The following is an 18,594-nucleotide window of genomic DNA, read 5'->3' as shown; positions in this document are numbered from 1 at the left end:
AGGCACACGCACAAAAAAACACACTTACCTTCTGTTTTGACATAATTCATGTTATAAAATAGCTTTTTTGCCCCTGAAAAAGCATTAGCCTAACCCTAGGTGGGATCCTTGAATAGGTTTCAAGGGTTTATGGTTATTTTAATGTGAGACTATCGTTGAGAATATGTTGGTCTGTTTTTTTTTTTGGGGGGGGGGGGGGGGGGGGGGGGGGGGGGGGGGGAACGATCAACCGCACATGCTTTCACTTACGACAGCACAATAAAGAATGGTCCCCATGAGGATACACAAGGTACACCAGCAGCAATTGTTTCCCAATAGCAGCTTTAGCATGGGGCTAACGGGTTTAAAACACTGAACATGTCTGCAGCTGTGAAAATGTTGCTGTAAAATAGGACTACAAATACTACAGCAGCTCTCTGTTTGGAAGCAAACATTTAGTTTTTGGTCTGTTTCGTATGCTAAGGGCGAGGGGACAGCGACAAGATGAGGCGGCTGGAGGAGAAGATCCAGAGCCTGACCAAGGACCTGGACAACGTGAAGTCCACCCTGCGCGGCATGAACGGAGGCAGCGGGGGATCGGGCCACACCGGCAGCACGAGCCAGGGGGGAGGAGGAGGAGGAGGAGGAAGAAACCCAGCCGACGCCGCCCAGCCAGAGATAAAGGAGATGATCAACAGCATCCAGAACAAGCTGGACCAGCTGGATAACCGCACCCAGGTGCTGTGGGGCTCTGGTGCAGTTCACTGTTTAGCAAATGGAACTGATGATGGTCTTGGTGGAAGGCCGGGGTGGGTAGAGGAAAATGACAAATTCATTCAACCTAGCTTGACCTGCATTCTTCGGTGGCTTCCTGTGTTCCCAAAGTAATATGGAAGTGCCGTTGCTGCTGGATATCAACAATGATTTGCTTATTCTTAAGTGGTTGTAATTAATGATTGTATGTCTTTTAACCACAGGACCATGACAAAACGCTTGTCAACATCAACAACCACCTCGTGAACGGCAAGGGCAAAGAGCTGGAGGGAGGACTGTCTGGAGGAGGAGGAGGAGGAGGAGGAGGAGGAGGAGGAGGAGGAGGAGGCGGCGTGGAAGGAGGGAAGGGGAACTCCCTGAAGGAGGAGATCCTGAGCGAGCTGGAGAGGAGGGTGTCTCTCTCCTGCTCCTTCTGCCAGGTAGCACACCACAAAAGAACCTCACATTTCGAATTGACGAACAATTACTTTTGTACGTGGCATCAGGCCACGTACAAAAAGTGTCAAAGTATCCCTGAGCAAGGCACCTAACCCTAACCTCTCCCAACGAGCTGGCTGTCGCCCTGCATGGTTGACCCCGCCGCCGGTGTGTGTGAATGTGTGCATCAATGGGTGAATGTCAGGCAATATTGTAAAGCACTTTGGATAAAAGCGCTAAATAAATGCAGTCCATTTACCATTTAGCCTAGAGCAAGGTAGCGCTGTCCTTCAGGGGGTCAGGGGCCATTTTACCGAACGCTTTGGTTCCTTGCAGGAAGGTGTGGAGAATCTGCGGAACCAGCAGCGGGAGGACCGCGAGAGGATCCGCGCCCTGGAGAAGCAGCTGACCGTGATAGACTCCCGGTACCGCCTGAGCCTGGACGGGCTGCGGCGGGACGTGACGCGCTCCCAGGGCTGCTGCGACGGCGTCAGTGACCTGAAGAAGCGCCTCGCCGACGCCGAGCGTAAGATAGCCGCCACCTCGGAGAAATACGACGTCATCCAGACCAAACTGGATAAGGGGCTAGCTGGAGGAGAGGGAGGAAGAGGAGGAGGAGAAGGAGGTAGAGGAGGAGGAGGGAGTTTCGGCGGAGCAGCGGGGGCCGGCGGCGAAAACGGCGGGAGGGGTGGCGGCTCGGCGGGGGGGGGGGGTCGCCGTGGTGACGGAGGACCTGCTGGACGCGCGGCTGCGGGACCTGGAGCGGCGCGTCAACGGCTCGGCGCGGCAGACGGAGAAGAGCTGCTCCTTCGTGGAGAACGAGGTGAAGGACCTGCGGACGGTGTTCCTGGACCGCTTCGACGACCAGGGCTTCCGCATCTCGGACGTGGAGCTGGACGTGGGCCTGGTCAAGGACCAGGTGACGGAGCAGGACGGGAGGCTGGCCCGCCTGGAGAACGCCACCGCCCTCGTCGGCCGCAGGATGGAGGAGTGCGGCTGCGGCCTGGGCGCAGGAGGAACCGGAGGAGGAGCGGGCGGAGGAGGCGGTGCAACAGGAGGAGGAGGAGGAGGAGGAGGAGGGCAGGGAGGATCAGTGACCGGCGGGGGAGGAAGAGGGGACGGAGGACGGGGAGACGGGGGAGGGAATAGAGGGACGGGAGGAGGAGGAGGATTCGGAGGATCCGGGGGAGCTGGAGGGAGAGGGTCAGCAGGAGGGTCGACGGGAGGGACCCTCGGAGGAGGCAGGGGGGGGGCTGCCGGGGGACTACCGGGGATTGACGACACCACAGAGATATCTCTGGAGTGGAGGGTCTTCGCCAATGAGGACAAGATCCACCGCTTTAGCACCACCCTCAGGAACCTGTCTGTGTCCGGAGACTCTCTGTTCGACAAGGTGAGCTTCAGGTCCTATGGGCGTCCACATCATTTTGCTGTGTGATTTGGTTTTGAATCTCTTATGCATGCACGGTTTTATCTAATCCACATGTCAGTCTCATAGATAGATCAGCATCACTCATTTATACATTTGATAAATGGTGATGACCCCCCTTGACTTTACTACTTGACTGTATATGTACCCTGTATCTAATCAACTCGATTTTTTATTATCTTACTGTTCATACTTATCGTACTACCTATCTATGTCCCTCTTATCCGCTATATCCATCTTATGCTGCTCATACCACACTAGGTCACTTTACGTTTGCGGCTGTACTACACTTTATGACAATTTATTCAAACTGCACCTTAGTTACTCTTTTGCACTTCTACTTAGATCTTCAAATATATTCTGTTGTCTCTTTTATTGTACTCTACACAATTAAAACAAAGTTTCATCTAAATCTGAATGTAATCGCCGTGAACGATTGCCTCTGCAGGTGGTGGACCTGAGCCACGACGTGCGTAAGATCAAAGCCCTGACGGGGGACAGCGGGGAGCACTTCAACCGCATCGTCACCGAGATCGAGACCCTGGGACAAGGCTGTGGGGACACGTGCAGCAGGGTGGAGGACGAGCTGCGCAGGCTGAAGAACTACACCCGGAACGCCCTGGACCGCCTCCAGGTCCACGTCGAGACCCTGCAGGGGGGCGGGGGGGCGACCCACCGGGGGGCTTGTTCCCAGGGCTGCTCCGACCTGCAGGAGGAGGTGGGCCGGCTCAGACAGGACGTGGAGAAGTGCACGCGACAGTGCAAGAACGGACCCGACACGTCCGCAGGTTCGATACGATCCTGTTGCTCTATCCACATCCCTCCATCCATCCATCCATTCATCATTCATTCACCCATTTATAGATCCATACATTCATCATTCATCTAAACATACATACATTAATACATACATACATACATACATACATACATACATAAATACATACATACATACACACACACACACACACACACACACACACACACACACACACACACACACACACACACACACACACACACACACACACACACACACACACACACACACACACACACACACATACATTCATACATACATACATACATACATACATACATACATACATACATACATACATACATACATACATACATACATACATACATACATACATACATACATACATACATACATACATACATACATACATACATACATACATACATACATACATACATACATACATACATACATACATACATACATACATACATACATACATACATACATACATACATTCATCAACACATCCATCCATCCATCCGTCCTTCCTTGCACCCGTCCATCCATCCACATGCATGGCCCAGTTCGTCCGTTCACCACCATGCCCTCAAACCCTCTGCAGACGGGGGTAGCGGCGGCACGGGGATTTCTGGAGGGGGGCTGGGGGGCGAGAAGCCCCTGGACGGCCACAGCGTGATCGGGGGCACCCTGAACAACAACCACCTGAAGAGGCTGCAGGGCGAGCTCTCAGAGGTCCTGCTGACCTTCAGTTCCATCAACGACACGCTGAAGGGCCTGGAGCACACCACGCACAAGCACGGCAGCGTCATCACAGACCTCGGTGAGGGCTCGGGGCGGCGGAGCGTGAACGCATGACGAGGCGACGGGTGACGGTAGCTCAGGAGGGAGCGTCGGGGTGTCCCTGAGCAAGGCACCTCGCCCTACCGGCTGCTGACGAGCCGGCTGTCGCCCTGCATGGCCGACCTTGCCGTCGGTGTGTGAATGTGTGCATGAATGGGTGAATGTCAGGCAATATTGTATTGCGCTTTGGATAAAAGCACTATATAAATACAATCCATTTACCATTTGCTATATGATGACCATTCAGCCTCGTCGTTGCCATGGTTTTCCTGCGATGTTGGGTGCCGAGCCCCAACCTAGCGTTATCGCTAGCATTGACGCTAGTCTGGGCGCAACCGACTGCTCCACTTTTTCCACCTGGACACCGCACTTAATTCCAACTATTTCAACTTTGACCCCAGGTGGCGCTGACCTCTCCATCCGCATCCATTCAGATGACAGCTTTGTTTTACGTTTTAAAACCCCCAGAATCTTTGAAGCGACATCTTTATTCATTTCTTAAAGGTGACATATTATACTACCAGTTGAGTGAGATGGAATCCCTCTGAGAAATCCCACCTGTTGGCTCGCAGTATTCCAAACGCCGCACCAGGGTTCCTGATGTGTTGATCCCCTTGGCGCTGAATGGCCTCAGCTCGCTAAAACCCAAAGACCTTTCCTCGCCCTACTGACCTGTTTAACCACCTTCCTCCGTCACACCCGACAGGAAACACAAAGGACAAGATCATCTCCGAGCTGGACAAGATCCAGCTGGAGGTGAACGAGCACATCGAGGGGAGCCGCGACCGGCTGGACGGGATGGACCGGGACGTGCGGCGCTTCGAGAGCACCCTGGTGGTGGAGATGGGCGACTGCAGGCGGTCCGGCGACGGGCTGGAGAAGAGGCTGTCCAAGCTGGAGGGGGTGTGCAGCCGGATGGACGGCGTGTCGGACTCCCTCCAGAGGATCAAGGACGGTACGAGTCCTCGTCTCCTGCGCCTCATCGTGTACCTTGTTCACTTTGGGTCCGAAAACATGTGTTTGGGAATAGGCAGGCCCCTGTTATCGATCAAATGGTCGCTGTCATTCAGTGTATGGGTGTAGTCTGAGTATGAGTAGTCAGTGTTGATGGGTTGTATCATGTGTCATGAGGGTTGAGATTACTGGGATTAGGAAATGGAAATGAGATTACTGGGATTAGGCCATGGAAATGCAAAATTCCGTTCTTGTTCTGAACTCTTGGACTGCTCCTTTTAAATTGCTCTTACCAATCTGGATCACATCATGTAAAGCATGAAATATGGCTGAATTGTGTCTGCCAAACAAATCATACTGGATATTCTTGGCCTTAAAAACTGTGGATGCAATTAGTGTGGCGCTTATCAAAAGTCTGTTCTCCCTTTCTTTCTAAGAGGCACATCCATCTATGTCGTTCCCTCTCCTTTAGAAAACATCCGAAACGGAGACAAGCCGTCTCTTTTCCAAGGTCCGCTTGCACAAACGTCTTACTCTTTATGTGTGTGTTGTCGCCTTTCAATCCGCCCAGGGCTGAACAAGCACGTGACGGGCCTGTGGAGTTGTGTGAGCGGCCTGAACTCCACCGTGATCGCGCACGGAGAAATCCTCGACGACATCCAGAACGAGCAGCTGGACGGCATCCACGGCAACATCAAGAACCTCAACTCCTCCATCAACCACGTCCTCGACGCGTTCCAGAGCTTCTCGGAGAAGGATCTGACCGGTGGGTGACCCCTGACCTCGCCGCTCCCTGTCTTTATTGTGTTCCATCCTGATCTCCTCCGTTCTCTTCTGGGAGCTGTTACATTCTTCGTATTACTTTATTTTTTTTTTTTCTTTTTGACAGCTATTCTTTCACGAGTCGTGATTACAATTGGACCTTTGACCTTTCACAACCCTTCGGTGACCCTGTTTGGTTTTAAAAGAAATAGTTCTAAGATGGGAATGAACTTGTTTTTTGAGCAGTGAAAGGCAGGATGGGTATTGGTTTGACTTTTGTATTGTCCGGGATGTTATGGGGTGCAACTCTCTGCAGATACATACTTGAATACATTAAGCACCGCACAGAAAGCCTTACGTTAATGGATGGAACATGTGTGGACATAAAACCTTCATAATGTGAAACCCTGCAAAATAAACAAGCCCATGTCACTCGGTTCAGCGGGGAAATATTTGCGTTGCCAGTCAGTAATATGCTTATTGGAGCAGATCCAGAAGCCCTTCAGAGATTTCCCTGACAGAATTTGTTAATTTTATTTACGAGCAAGGTTCTGAAATATGCTTTCTATTATAGAACTCCGATGAGAGCGTAATGGAAACTGTTTCACAACAGAAAAAATAAAGTATTTTTGGCTAGTGTTGACTGACCAGTGTAACACATATCCATCAAACACTATGTGTTTCACACTGTAAAATCCCAATTCTCTGAAATAGTAAAAATGTTCTCCTCCTATCTTCCTTTTCCTTGCTCATAGGTGCTGTTGTGCTGCACAGAGGTTTGGAAAAGCTTTGTCTGTGGAGCTGCACTTAACCATTATTGTATTAAACTAACTATAACCTGACTGAGAATTCTAACTTTCAGCCTTGAAGCCAGTGGGGCGGATAGCTGGCGTTGTGTATACTAAACACTCAAACAATTTGAATTGATAATAGTTATTGATGTTGGCACTGTATCGGAAAAGCCTTGAGGTGATCTGCAACCACAGATTTCTATTCATCCCATTTTTCATCTATTTTCTAAACATATTTTAGATTGAGACACCCAATCTTAAAACACAGATATCAGGTTGAATGCCAGTATAGCCTTATCTGGTTCCAGGTTTTCTGTCTGTGAGATACCACACAGTGTGTGTGTATGCCAGGTCTCGGAAAAAAATACATGCAATGCAACTCATAGCTACTAAATATCATGTATGTTCCAAAGCATACAACCAGAAATGTTCAGGAAGATATTTAGATGAAATCGAAAAATAACTCTCAACCCTTATGTTTGTATGGCATTGTTAATTATGGTCCAGTACAGGCATGTATTAAATGCAGTAATGTAAGTTAAGGATTTAAACTGACAAACCTACATCGTCATGGAGTCACAAGAACACTCATACATTTTGCATGGCATCATGCCAGCAAATCGCATCGAACTTATTGCTTTTAAAGTTCGTTTTTTATCGACAAACCACCAACATTATTCCAATATTGTTTTGCACGGAACGAAAATCACATAAATCATACTTCTGCAAACAAATTTGAGACATGTTGACTTTTTCCGCACTTCAATCCCATGCCAATCCAATGGGAACACAGTTAAGCAGAAACAATCCCGTCATTCAACACACAGTGGACTCCCAAAGCACAGCCCCCCCCCCCACACACACACACACCTCCCAACACACACACACACACTGGTTCGCTGGCACATACTACAGACACACAGTGACGTACTGTAGCTCAATGTGTGAAATTCTTGGATGTTTTCGGTTTGTTTCACTTTGTATTGTAACAATCTCCCAACTTTTGTGTTGCCTGTTGCGATTCTTCCAGTTCTGCATTTATTGTCAATGCTTTGGTCTGCTGGTTCTTCTGTGTTCTGTCTCCAGTCAGCTCCAGCCCCGGCTCTCATTTGTCCGTTGTGTTTTTAATATGCTTTCCCTGTCCAATTTTAAATGATCTGTGTATTGATGTAACGCATACCAGACACGCTCAACAACATGTTTTCCTTGTCATTAAAGCGCCATTGTTGTCTGTTGCTGTTGGATACGCTATACACACACAGTAGTCAAAGTACAATTCTGTGTCTTTATTACACTCTACTCCATTTCATTTTCACATATCTTTAGATCAGCATCCATCTCAATCATATTAACTATTTTCATAAGCCTCCCCAGATAGCAGCCATGTTGACTCTAACGTACTTGGTTGTTTCTACTTGTAGCATGAGGCTCAGGAGTCGAATGTGCACTGGAAGCTTTCCTAAAGCCCCGCTTTCTTATAAACCATACCCCTGTAATCCACGCGGGGATGGACACAGCACAACAACATTTTCTTCAGTGACTCAAGACCTGATCGTGTCCCATCGGTTTTATTGACACAAATCGTATCCACCGCAGGCCCGCCAGGACCCCCCGGACGCCCAGGAGAGAGAGGCTTCACCGGTCAGCAGGGTGGCAAGGGTCCCGTCGGTCCCCCTGGGAGAGTGGGAGACTACGGACCAAGGGGATCACCAGGTAAGGAGAGAGGCAGGACGGTGGAAGGATCAAACAGAGGGATGGCTGTGTGAAGATGGGGGGATGAGAGGACATGAGATAGGGGGGCTGGGGGGTGGGGGGGGGGGGGGGGGGGGGTAAGGTGGTAGGGTCACAGAGGGGAGGATGAATGGCTGCTTGACAGAGGGGGGGCTGGGGAGAGAGGCCCATTCTGGGGCTGGACAGAATTATGAATCCAACAGATGTTTGTTTTAAGGAAGGAAGGAAGGAAGGAAGGAAGGAAGGAAGGAAGGAAGGAAGGAAGGAAGGAAGGAAGGAAGGAAGGAAGGAAGGAAGGAAGGAAGGAAGGAAGGAAGGAAGGTGAGAGAGAGAGAGAGAGAGAGAGAGAGAGAGAGAGAGAGAGAGAGAGAGAGAGAGAGAGAGAGAGAGAGAGGAGAGAGAGAGAGAGAGAGAGAGAGAGAGAGAGAGAACATTAGACATTAGACATTAGACATGAAGTAAGGGGACATAGAAGAAAACCAGAATGTATGTAGATGAGATAAAGTTAAATGCTAAATCTACAGATTTACAGAATTTACATAAATTATATGATGCAATTATAACTTCATTAATGAAACAAATACATTCAGCTCATTCCCAACCTTTGAATGTCACTCTTTCTAAAGAACTCTTCTGTTTTTCTCGTAGGTCCCAAAGGTGAAGCAGGTATGTCTTTGTTTCTGTTTTTCTTCTGACGATTCAATATGACTATTTCCCCTTATGTTGATTGTTTATCTGTCATTGTCTCAGTATCTGTACATGGTTATTGTAACATGGCCTGCTTGGATCTGGCTTTGAACTGAAGAGGCACACAGTTTAACCGCAACTGTAGAATCTCCCAATGGGTTTATACCAAGACAATGAACAGTTGGATCCTGAATCCTACATCTTCTACATCTACAACAGCCTTGTGCACTGCTTATGGTTTAGGTTAGTTGTAAGGGTTTAGCCGTAGCTTTGCATTGCATTTCCAGTCATTTACTAAGCCAGTCTATTGAAGTCATAACAATAATTGATATGGCTCTTCATGGAATCTTTCAACTTAAGCATCTTTAAAGGGGTAGTTCGGAATTTTGGAAATAGGGCCTGATTCCCAAGTTAGCCTTGGAGTACTTTATCATTGGAGACAGTTTTCAACACATTTCATTCAGTCCTTCTAGTTGCAGAGTTTGCTCGTGCTAGGCTAGCGCATGGCAACGGGCAATACCAGCCTGCTAATCAAACAGTCTTACCCACTCCACAGTACACCCAAGGCAAATCAATTATAATGCCAGACTAGAAGGACTGAATGAAATGTGTTGAAAACTGTCTCCAATGATAAAGAACACCAAGGCTAACTTGGGAATCAGGCCCTATGTCCAAAATTCCGATCTACCCCTTTAATGTCATGGGTCGGTTGCCCAAGTGAGAATCCAACACCCTTACCATGGTTATTTTATTGCCTTGCTCTATGGCCTGAGCTAGACAGGGAATCCAACCCCTTGCTATGGCTGCGTTAATGCCTGGCCCTACAACTTGAGCTAGACAGGGAATCCAACCCCTCACCATGGCTGTGTTAATGCCTTGCTCTGCCAGTTGATAGACAGGGAATATAACCCCTTACCAAGGTTGTGTTAATGCCTTGCTCTAGCCTCTACGACTTGAGCTAGACATGGATTCCAACACCCTTACCATGACTTTGTTAATGCCTTGCTCTACGACTTGAGCTAGACAGGGAATCCGACCCCTAACCATGGCGGCGTTAATGCCTTGCTCCACCAGTTGAGCGAGACAAGACCATGCATTAACACAGGTATACATGTGAATATTGTGCGTGAGACGTTCTGTGAAAATAAGGGCAGTAGTGAGGGCTTTCTATGTCTCACTGTATCCTTGTGTTCTTAGGAATGCCTGGGGCCGATGCCAATGTGCCCAAGCTGTCCTTCTCTGCCGCCCTCACTAAACCCATCGAGAGACCCGGCACCATCAAATTCGACACCATCTTTGTCAACGAAGGAGACTTCTACGACCCTTCGACAGGTAAGGCTAGCACAACCCGAGCCATCCTCACTAGGAACCTTCTGACAGTCCACCATCACCAACCAAACCTCGAACTAGGGCTGAACGATTTGGCGATTTAATCAGATTGGGATTATTTCGAATAATATTGCGACTGCGATTTAGTATGCGATTTTTCTTTCTAAAAAGTTCCTTATGTTCTGTATTATTCACTAAACAAGCAACACATCTTTCTATAGTCCGACCAACACAACATTGGAATCAGTCAACATATTAGCTGCTTTTTCCTTTATGTTTTGAGATGAATTGATGCATGAATTGATATTATAACATCTTTATTTAACTATTGAATTGTAAAAGAAGAATAAATAAAAACGTACTGATCTCCAGTCAGTAGCAGTAACTAATCACAAAAAAATAAAAAATATCACAAAAAAAAGATTGAATTGTACTTTTTTCATTGCAGCTTTTGTGATTTGCATATCACGTTCTATCACATCGCTATGTCGGTTTGAGTCCTATTAATCGTTCAGCCCCTACCTCTAACCGCCCCTGGTGCCTCGTCCCCCCCCATCACAGGCGTGTTCACCGCTCCCGTGGACGGCCACTACTTCTTCAGCGCCGTGCTGACGGGCCACAAGAACGAGAAGATCGAGGCAGTGCTGTCCAAGTCCAACTACGGCATGGCCCGCGCCGACTCCGGTGGCTACCAGCCCGAGGGCCTGGAGAACAAGCCGGCGGCGGAGGCCCGGACGCCACCGGGCGCCCTGGCCGTGTTCAACGTCATCCTGCCGCTGCAGGCCCAGGACACGGTGTGCATCGACCTGGTGATGGGCAAGCTGGCCCACTCCACGGAGCCCCTCACCATCTTCAGCGGGGTCCTGCTGTACGAGGACATGTGAGGGGAGGCCCCCCCCCCCCCCCCCCCCTTGGATCACAGAGAGGTCACCTTCCGCGAGGCTGTTCCCCTCACACTCTCCTTCCTGTGAACTTGCTTGTTGAAAGGAGATGGAGGAGAGACGAGGGAGATGAGAGACCTGTGTGGACTGCATGTGTGGAAGAAGAATAGAGGAGAAGAGGAGGAATGAATGAATGAATGGACTTTTTTTTTGCGACTTGTGTTTCGACGTTGACAACCGGATTTAAGAGAGGAGCGGAAAAAAAAAAAAAAAAATGTTACAAAAAAAAAAATGAACTAAAACTAAACGACGAAGCCAGAGAATGTTCAGAAAAATAACTTTTTTCAATATTAAATATTGAAAATAAACAGGAGGAGGAGTCCACTGCCTAAATTATTACATCACTTCCTTTGTCTCGTTCCTGGCTCTCAGAGTGGTGATGAACGTGATGGAAGCACATGAACTGCTTGACTACCAGATAAACGCTTAGAACTGAGCGAAGACTTTTACCCGTCCATAATCAAATCGACTGCGTTGCATTTCTCGAGACATGCTCACCACACAGAGTTGTACTACTGCAGAAAGATGTATGTTACTATAACGGTGCCTCATTTTATATAAATCACTATGGACAAGAGCTAGGCTTACGGCAATGGCTTTATGCACGAAAGCCCAAAGTCTTGATGACTATGTACCTGTTTTAGCTGCCAAGTGATTCCCTGCCAAAGAGCCTGTGTCCATAGGCTTTCAGTTGAGATAATAAAGAATCCTCTAGTGCCTTTAAACACGTAGCAATTGATTTTGAGACGTGACCCGACTGTAGATTCTATGGCAGAATTCCTTGGATTGTGTCTACTGGGAACTTTGTTTTTGAGTTAGCATTACTGAGAAGAGGCTATGCAAATACTGACGAAATTGAATGCAATAGCGCTCTATTAATGCAAATGACAGTATTTGCTACGGAAGAGAAAGGACAATATTGTATGGAGAGCAAACCGTGTGCACATAGCTTTACACATTTTTGCTAGAGAGATGAATACACCAATCAAGGTCAAAGGACAAAGTTAAGCCAAAGTTAAGCCAAATGTCTTGTGTGTTGGAGTACAGCAGCCAGATGTGAAGAAATGGTGACTCCTATTTCAGCTTTTTTAACTCGTGTTATTCTATTTGGATGAATTCACATTGTGAATGTTTTGTTTCTGCTTTATATCAAAGTGCACCTTTCTTTCTCTTTTTTTTTAATTTTTTATATCTTTCCATGTGCCTTTCACCACAAAAAGTCCAATGTAAAGGATTTAACAGTTTTGAAGATTTGTCCAACCTCACCACAAAATCATGCAAACACAAAAAGATGTCTGACATGTACTCAGTGTGGCCCTTGATTATAAAAACAGACAGAGAATATAATTTCAAGACTCATAAGACACCATCTTGAAATAAACATTAATTCCAATAAAAATAAAAATATTCTATGTTACAATCAACGTTTTATTCATTGTTTACCTCCCTCATATATCTGGGCCATAATTCTTTTCATCTATTCGATTCACTTTTTCAGCTTGTCTGTTTATAAATCAGTGGAATAAAATTATCAGTTTCAAGCCCAATTTTACTTCATACAGATGTTCTCCCAAGTTTGACATTTGAAGAAAAGGCGCTAGAAAATTGGTATTTCATATTAGTACTGTAATATTAAACAGTGCTTTGTTTGGAGTATGGTAAGCTAGTGAACTATTAGTTTGACAGCCACATGGAAGTGTCCAAGTTGATATGCTTGCCAGTCGAAACCAACGCAACAGAAAAAAACAAGTCAAAGAATACACCCAAAGAAGGGTTTCAGTCTACAGTCCCCAGAGACAGAGTGACAGTGGAGGGCACGGAGGAGTCAGCCAATCATAAACACAGTACTCTGCTTTCATATAAAAGATCCACATTAATGGAGGGAAACTGGGAGTGTTTACACAGAACAGTTAAAAGGGCACCCACTGCAGACTGCGGGGAGGGGAGGGGAGGGGAGGGAAGCAGGGAGGCTATTTGTCTTTTGGCTTGTTGATTCACATCAGGGGGCAGTACAACCACCTCCCGGTAGACTTTGTCAAATGTTATTGTGCGATTAATGCGTTGCCCTGTTGTTTATTTGACCCCCTCTGAGCATTAGATGGGTTGGTATTGTCACAGCAGGACCGTTTACTAAGTCTCGCCTCGGTGGAACAATTGCTGGAAATGTATCGCACTGTCAACCAAATAAACATTTCAATGTCATTTTTCATTAACAATTGTTTCCCTGAATGCCTCAAATGCAATCGATCTTCTGCCCAGGGCCGTTTCTGAGCTGCTGGGGGCCCTAAGTGACATCGCAACTGCCCCCTTTCTACATTCTTATAGATTCTGGAATATGTATGAAGAAAAAACAAACTTAGTTGCTTTCGTATTTCCCCACCCAAACCATTGTGGTTTTAGGGTCAAACATGTATGGGAGTCTGGGGAAAATCTGAATTGTTGCTCAAAGGCTTAATTTTAACACATTTCAGATTTGCTCTAAGGATCCAAATCACAAAAAAACTAAAAAGTTGTTGAAACAGGGCCCCCTGGTGGCCTTGAGGGCCCTAAACCATCGCTTGAACCATTTATAGAAACGCCCTGTGTCTGCCTCTGGCCTTTTGTCTCCCCCTCACACACGACTAAATTTCCAGGACCAATCAATGGCGTGTGATTCGGCCCCACCGTGAAATTACATCATTTAAAAAGAAAACGACAAAAATGTGAAAATATCATATTTTACTGCAATCATGAGACAATTCAACTAATTCGAAGGGGCTATTATGTGGGCCTCCCGCTTGGGAGTCCAGCTCTGTCTTACTGTACATTCTCAGGGGTCTCTTGTGTTGTCAGCCCTTAGTGGAGCAGTAATCACAGTGCTGCCCTGGATGGACCGTCAAGTCTGAGCGAGGCGCGTTCGATTGCAGTCATTACAATGGGATGTTATTTCTGGATCCATCCATACCTACATTCATACGTAATCTCTGCCTTTGTGTCATCGAAGTGAATCATTTGAGGGTGTTTCAATGAAGACCGGTCAGGCTATATAGGAAAGTTATGAGAATTGGGTTCATTCGGAGAGATGCATCGTATATGCATCAGTTTGGAGGCTACATACTCATCCATTAACTCATTAATTCATTTATTCATGCAATGGTTAAATGACTCAAGGTGAAACGTTGTAGTCCCTTCTCAAAGGTGTTTGGGTATGTCAGAATCTCCATACAGACTAATGAAGAGTCAGTTCTTCTCTTTAAGAAGCACCAGCTGGCTGTGCTGGTCCTGCTGGGGTCTTGAGGCACTGCTGAAGGTCCTTCTGCTGATGACTTTCACAGACAATGGAAATGGAGTCCGTCATAGTCTGGCAGAGCAGACTTTTCATCGTTTCAGTTTTCAGCAATCTTGTAAACGCCACACATGCTACATCGCATTTTCAATGCGTACCTCCCTGAAACATCTTTATCTTCTTCACATTTTTTTATGATGATGTCAAATTTGGGCCTATGCCATTTTAATGACATATATATAGATATGAAACAATAGGTTAGAGGAGATAAGGACTTGGTGACAGTAATGTTGGAGCAGTGCCTAGCAAGCTCACTCCAGAGTTTGACTACTTGAGAGAAGAGACCCTACCATACGAGTTTTATGTTGAGTTTGATGGTTGAGTATTGCGTGACATCTGCATTACTTTCATTGTTTCATTGTCTGTTTCGTGAAATAGTGCTTTAGTAAAGAACTTCACTCTTATTTGCAACATGTGTGTCTCAAATAAATCTATTATAACCGTGTACTCTCTTTTTGGTTTATTTTGGCATTTCTTGTATGTCTACCGTCTGTCCTTCAGTCACACATAATCTCCAGAAAATCCAGAAATCCATTATAGAGTAAATTGACTGCATAAATGCATAGATTTTATGGGCGCAACAGGATCATTCAAAACATCTTACATGTCAAACACTTTGCACCATGATGGCAAGGGGACAGTGCTCATATTGCACACTTGTCAATGAACATTTTCCACTGTATTGGACTGCAAAAGACTGCATTGTTAAGTTAATTTCCAAATTATTTTCAATAAAGAGAGTCAGGCTGAGGCAGGGGATTTCCGGAAAGATCAAGCTTTAGGCTAAACTGGACTCCTTACAAAGCAGAGTTGATGCAGCGGTGGTAAAGAATGCCCCCCTTTTGATTAGAGCTTTTAGTCTAATCGATTGCATCCTGCCAGAGTTGTTTTTGGAAGCACATTGTGATTATCTCGGTTCTGCAGAATACTGGGTAAAACCCAATCGTCTAAGAAGCACTCACAATGCGGTTTTCAGTCAGTTGAAAAGTACTCACAATGTAGTCAGCAAATTTGATTTCTTAGGATAAAAATCTTGTTTAAATAGCTTCTTTTTTTTCATTTTGCTTGCGATTTGGGGAAATCCCAGACAGAATATCTTTGTTGTGTTTCTTGGACTTTTGGGAACAGTGACCTGGAGTTGAGAACATTGAGAAGGTTCAACAACTATGTGTCTCGCTTCCTCTTACCTTATTCAGGAGTAATGGGTTTTCCAAGGGTTCAGTCCGTTTTTTCGATATGCTTGCGTTAATATGTTCTTATCTTAACAAAACAGGGTTCCTTCTTAACCACACACCATCCATCGCAGTACCCTTCATCCACCCTTGTGCTGTGTTTTTCTTTAACATTAAATTACACAGCGTTACTGTCAGCACTATCCTACCCTTGCATGACTCACCAGTGTTTTCACCTTTTACTGCAGATGTTTAATGTATTTAAACTGTTTACTGTCGCAGTCAAAGGAAGTTGCCATGGAGTAAAAGTGGTTGAGCTCAAAGTCAAGTAGAAGCCCATTTGTGTATGTGTGTGTGCGTGTGTCATTATGTTGTATTATGTTCCGCGTAGGGGGTCTCAGTTGTGTTGAGTTTGATACTGTGAGACCCAGCTGCTTTTATACACATGAATAAGGCAGGCCTGAGGGGCCAGCTACTGGGAGTCCCAAGTGTGGGAGTCCATTTGAGCACACAGACAGACACGCACATGCACAAATGTACACACACGCACACACACACACAAATGTACACACGCAAACACACACACAGGATTACAGACATATGAACATGCAAACAGAGACACACACATGTAAAAAAATAATAATTTGTAATTATTGACCATAAACATTAACAGATGGACAACTCAGTAAGAGTGCTCCGTGAAGTGTGGGGATATAGAGAGCAGCGCCCCTTCCACAAACGGTGACTGACAATTATTGCAGACACACAACAAAACCTTGCCAGGACTTTGGCTTTCTCTTCAGGACTCCTGCTTCCTGCAGGAGTCTTGCTACCGGTCTGTGGACTTAAGAAAGCCTACAAAGGAAAACATAAGGAGTTCACATTTATATCCCAGTTGTACACAGTGCTATACTTATGACCTGAGTGAGGAAGGCCATAGACATTGCTTCATATTCATTAACAATCCCAATCACTCACAGCAGACTCCAGAGTAAAAGCACATACACACACACACACACACACACACACACACACACACACACACACACACACACACACACACACACACACACACACACACACACACACACTTGTGGCAGTATTCTCTTCCCAAGCCTTTATCTCCTGGTCTTATCCATGATCTGACCCAACAAAGCCTGCTATTCTCTTCCCCGAGCTCAAACCATTCAGCAAAGCCTGGGCAGCATTCAACCGCTGAGCTGGGAAAGAGATCCCTTTCTATTGGTCACAGCAGATAGAAATAACAAGCAACCGTGCATGAAATCCTGGCCGCGTTGACATAGGTAGCCCTGCAACGTGATGCCAGTTGATCCCGGGTCTGAGAGGGCAGTTTTATCCCCGCTGGCCCGCTGAGCCGTGTTCCTCCGCTGACTGAAGCGCGGCCAGAAAGCCTTCAAAGAGACCTTCGGTTGCGGCTGAGTTAATTTCCCTCCGTTTCATTAGCGGGGGTGTCAGCGTAGAGGACTCCGAAATCGAAGAGAATATGTTTTTTAATCTGGTGTGTTAAGATCAGGGGGGTAGACCAGAATAAGAATAAAAGCCCACCAAATATGAGACATATTACATATGATTTTGGATTCAATTTAAAAGAAAATGCCCCGTTATTTCAGGCTCATTTCACTTCAGGGTTTTAGTTCACAACGCCATGGGGTCACGCAAAAGGTTTCAGAACATTCTGATGTGGAGTTTCAAAATAAAAGCCAACCAAAGTTTCCAATATGAGACATATTACATATGATTTTGGATTCAATTTAAAATAAAATATCCTGTTATTTCAGGCTCATTTCACTCATTTCACATTGAATCCAAAATCATATGTAATATGTCTCATATTGGAAACTTTGGTTGGCTTTTATTTTGAAACTCCACATCAGAATGTTCTGAAACTTCTTGCGTGACCCTATGGGGTCGTGAACTATAACCATGAAGTGAAATGAGCCTGAAATAACAGGGCATTTTCTTTTAAATTGAATCCAAAATCATACGTAATATGTCTCAGATTGGAATGTTTGGTGGGCTTTTATTTTGAAAGTAAATACCACAACGGCCGTACACTTCCTTTGATAGTATTTGCTTTTATTGACTGTCTTTTTGTGTGTACCCGACGAATGCTTTTACTTTAAACTAGTTCTGAGACGCTATTACCGTAATGGCTAGTATATACAGGTACGGCAAAAAACTGGGTCGGCTGGCTTGACCGCCGATCTCGATGAGTCGGCTGGCATGACCGCAGTACCAACAGGGCTTGGTGGAACCAGTGCTTTCTCCCCTGAGTGTTAACACTGTGGAGGGAGTGCAGACGGGTTTTAAATAGAACGTGTCTCTAGCTTGTGGCGTTTTCCATTCGTAACTCTACATTGGCCAGAGTACAAGTATTTCAAAATGAGTTCGGTATGCATACATTATCTTGAACATTCAAGAGATCTGGAACCGCGAGATCAAAGTGGGATTTGAACCCGGAGAATGATCCCTGACTGGTGTTCCAAGGCACAACTGCTGCGCTGTCTGATGGCCAACCAGATAACTCAGCATACATTCCAGCTCACTCTAGTGGTGTGTTTGTGTCTCTATTCCTAGTACTCTGTGTATGCAAGTGCGGTATTTAGTTTATCAAAGCGTGGACTTTTCTTGTGTGTATAATGTGTGTGTGTGTGT

The 18,594-nt window shown here is 46.0% G+C and overlaps 1 protein-coding gene across 1 annotated transcript in view; it reads left to right on the top strand.

Annotated features, from left to right (window-relative positions):
- The window catches only part of LOC130403697 (EMILIN-1-A-like), a 19,129-nt gene extending 3,941 nt beyond the window's left edge, over positions 1-15,188 (top strand). The window contains 15 exon segments of the mRNA XM_056608121.1: positions 464-717; positions 957-1,172; positions 1,507-1,802; positions 1,888-2,155; positions 2,157-2,160; positions 2,412-2,563; positions 3,048-3,387; positions 3,988-4,206; positions 4,933-5,181; positions 5,752-5,946; positions 6,698-6,718; positions 8,330-8,446; positions 9,113-9,130; positions 10,349-10,483; positions 11,042-15,188. Of these exon segments, the coding sequence (XP_056464096.1) occupies positions 464-717; positions 957-1,172; positions 1,507-1,802; positions 1,888-2,155; positions 2,157-2,160; positions 2,412-2,563; positions 3,048-3,387; positions 3,988-4,206; positions 4,933-5,181; positions 5,752-5,946; positions 6,698-6,718; positions 8,330-8,446; positions 9,113-9,130; positions 10,349-10,483; positions 11,042-11,364 (2,807 nt within the window). The 3' untranslated portion in view covers positions 11,365-15,188.
- Positions 15,189-18,594: the final 3,406 nt, after the last annotated feature.

Source organism: Gadus chalcogrammus, chromosome 14, assembly GCF_026213295.1.
Source record: "Gadus chalcogrammus isolate NIFS_2021 chromosome 14, NIFS_Gcha_1.0, whole genome shotgun sequence".
In the NCBI taxonomy this organism is placed as follows: domain Eukaryota; kingdom Metazoa; phylum Chordata; class Actinopteri; order Gadiformes; family Gadidae; genus Gadus; species Gadus chalcogrammus.
This window is presented reverse-complemented; position numbering and strand designations above follow the sequence as displayed.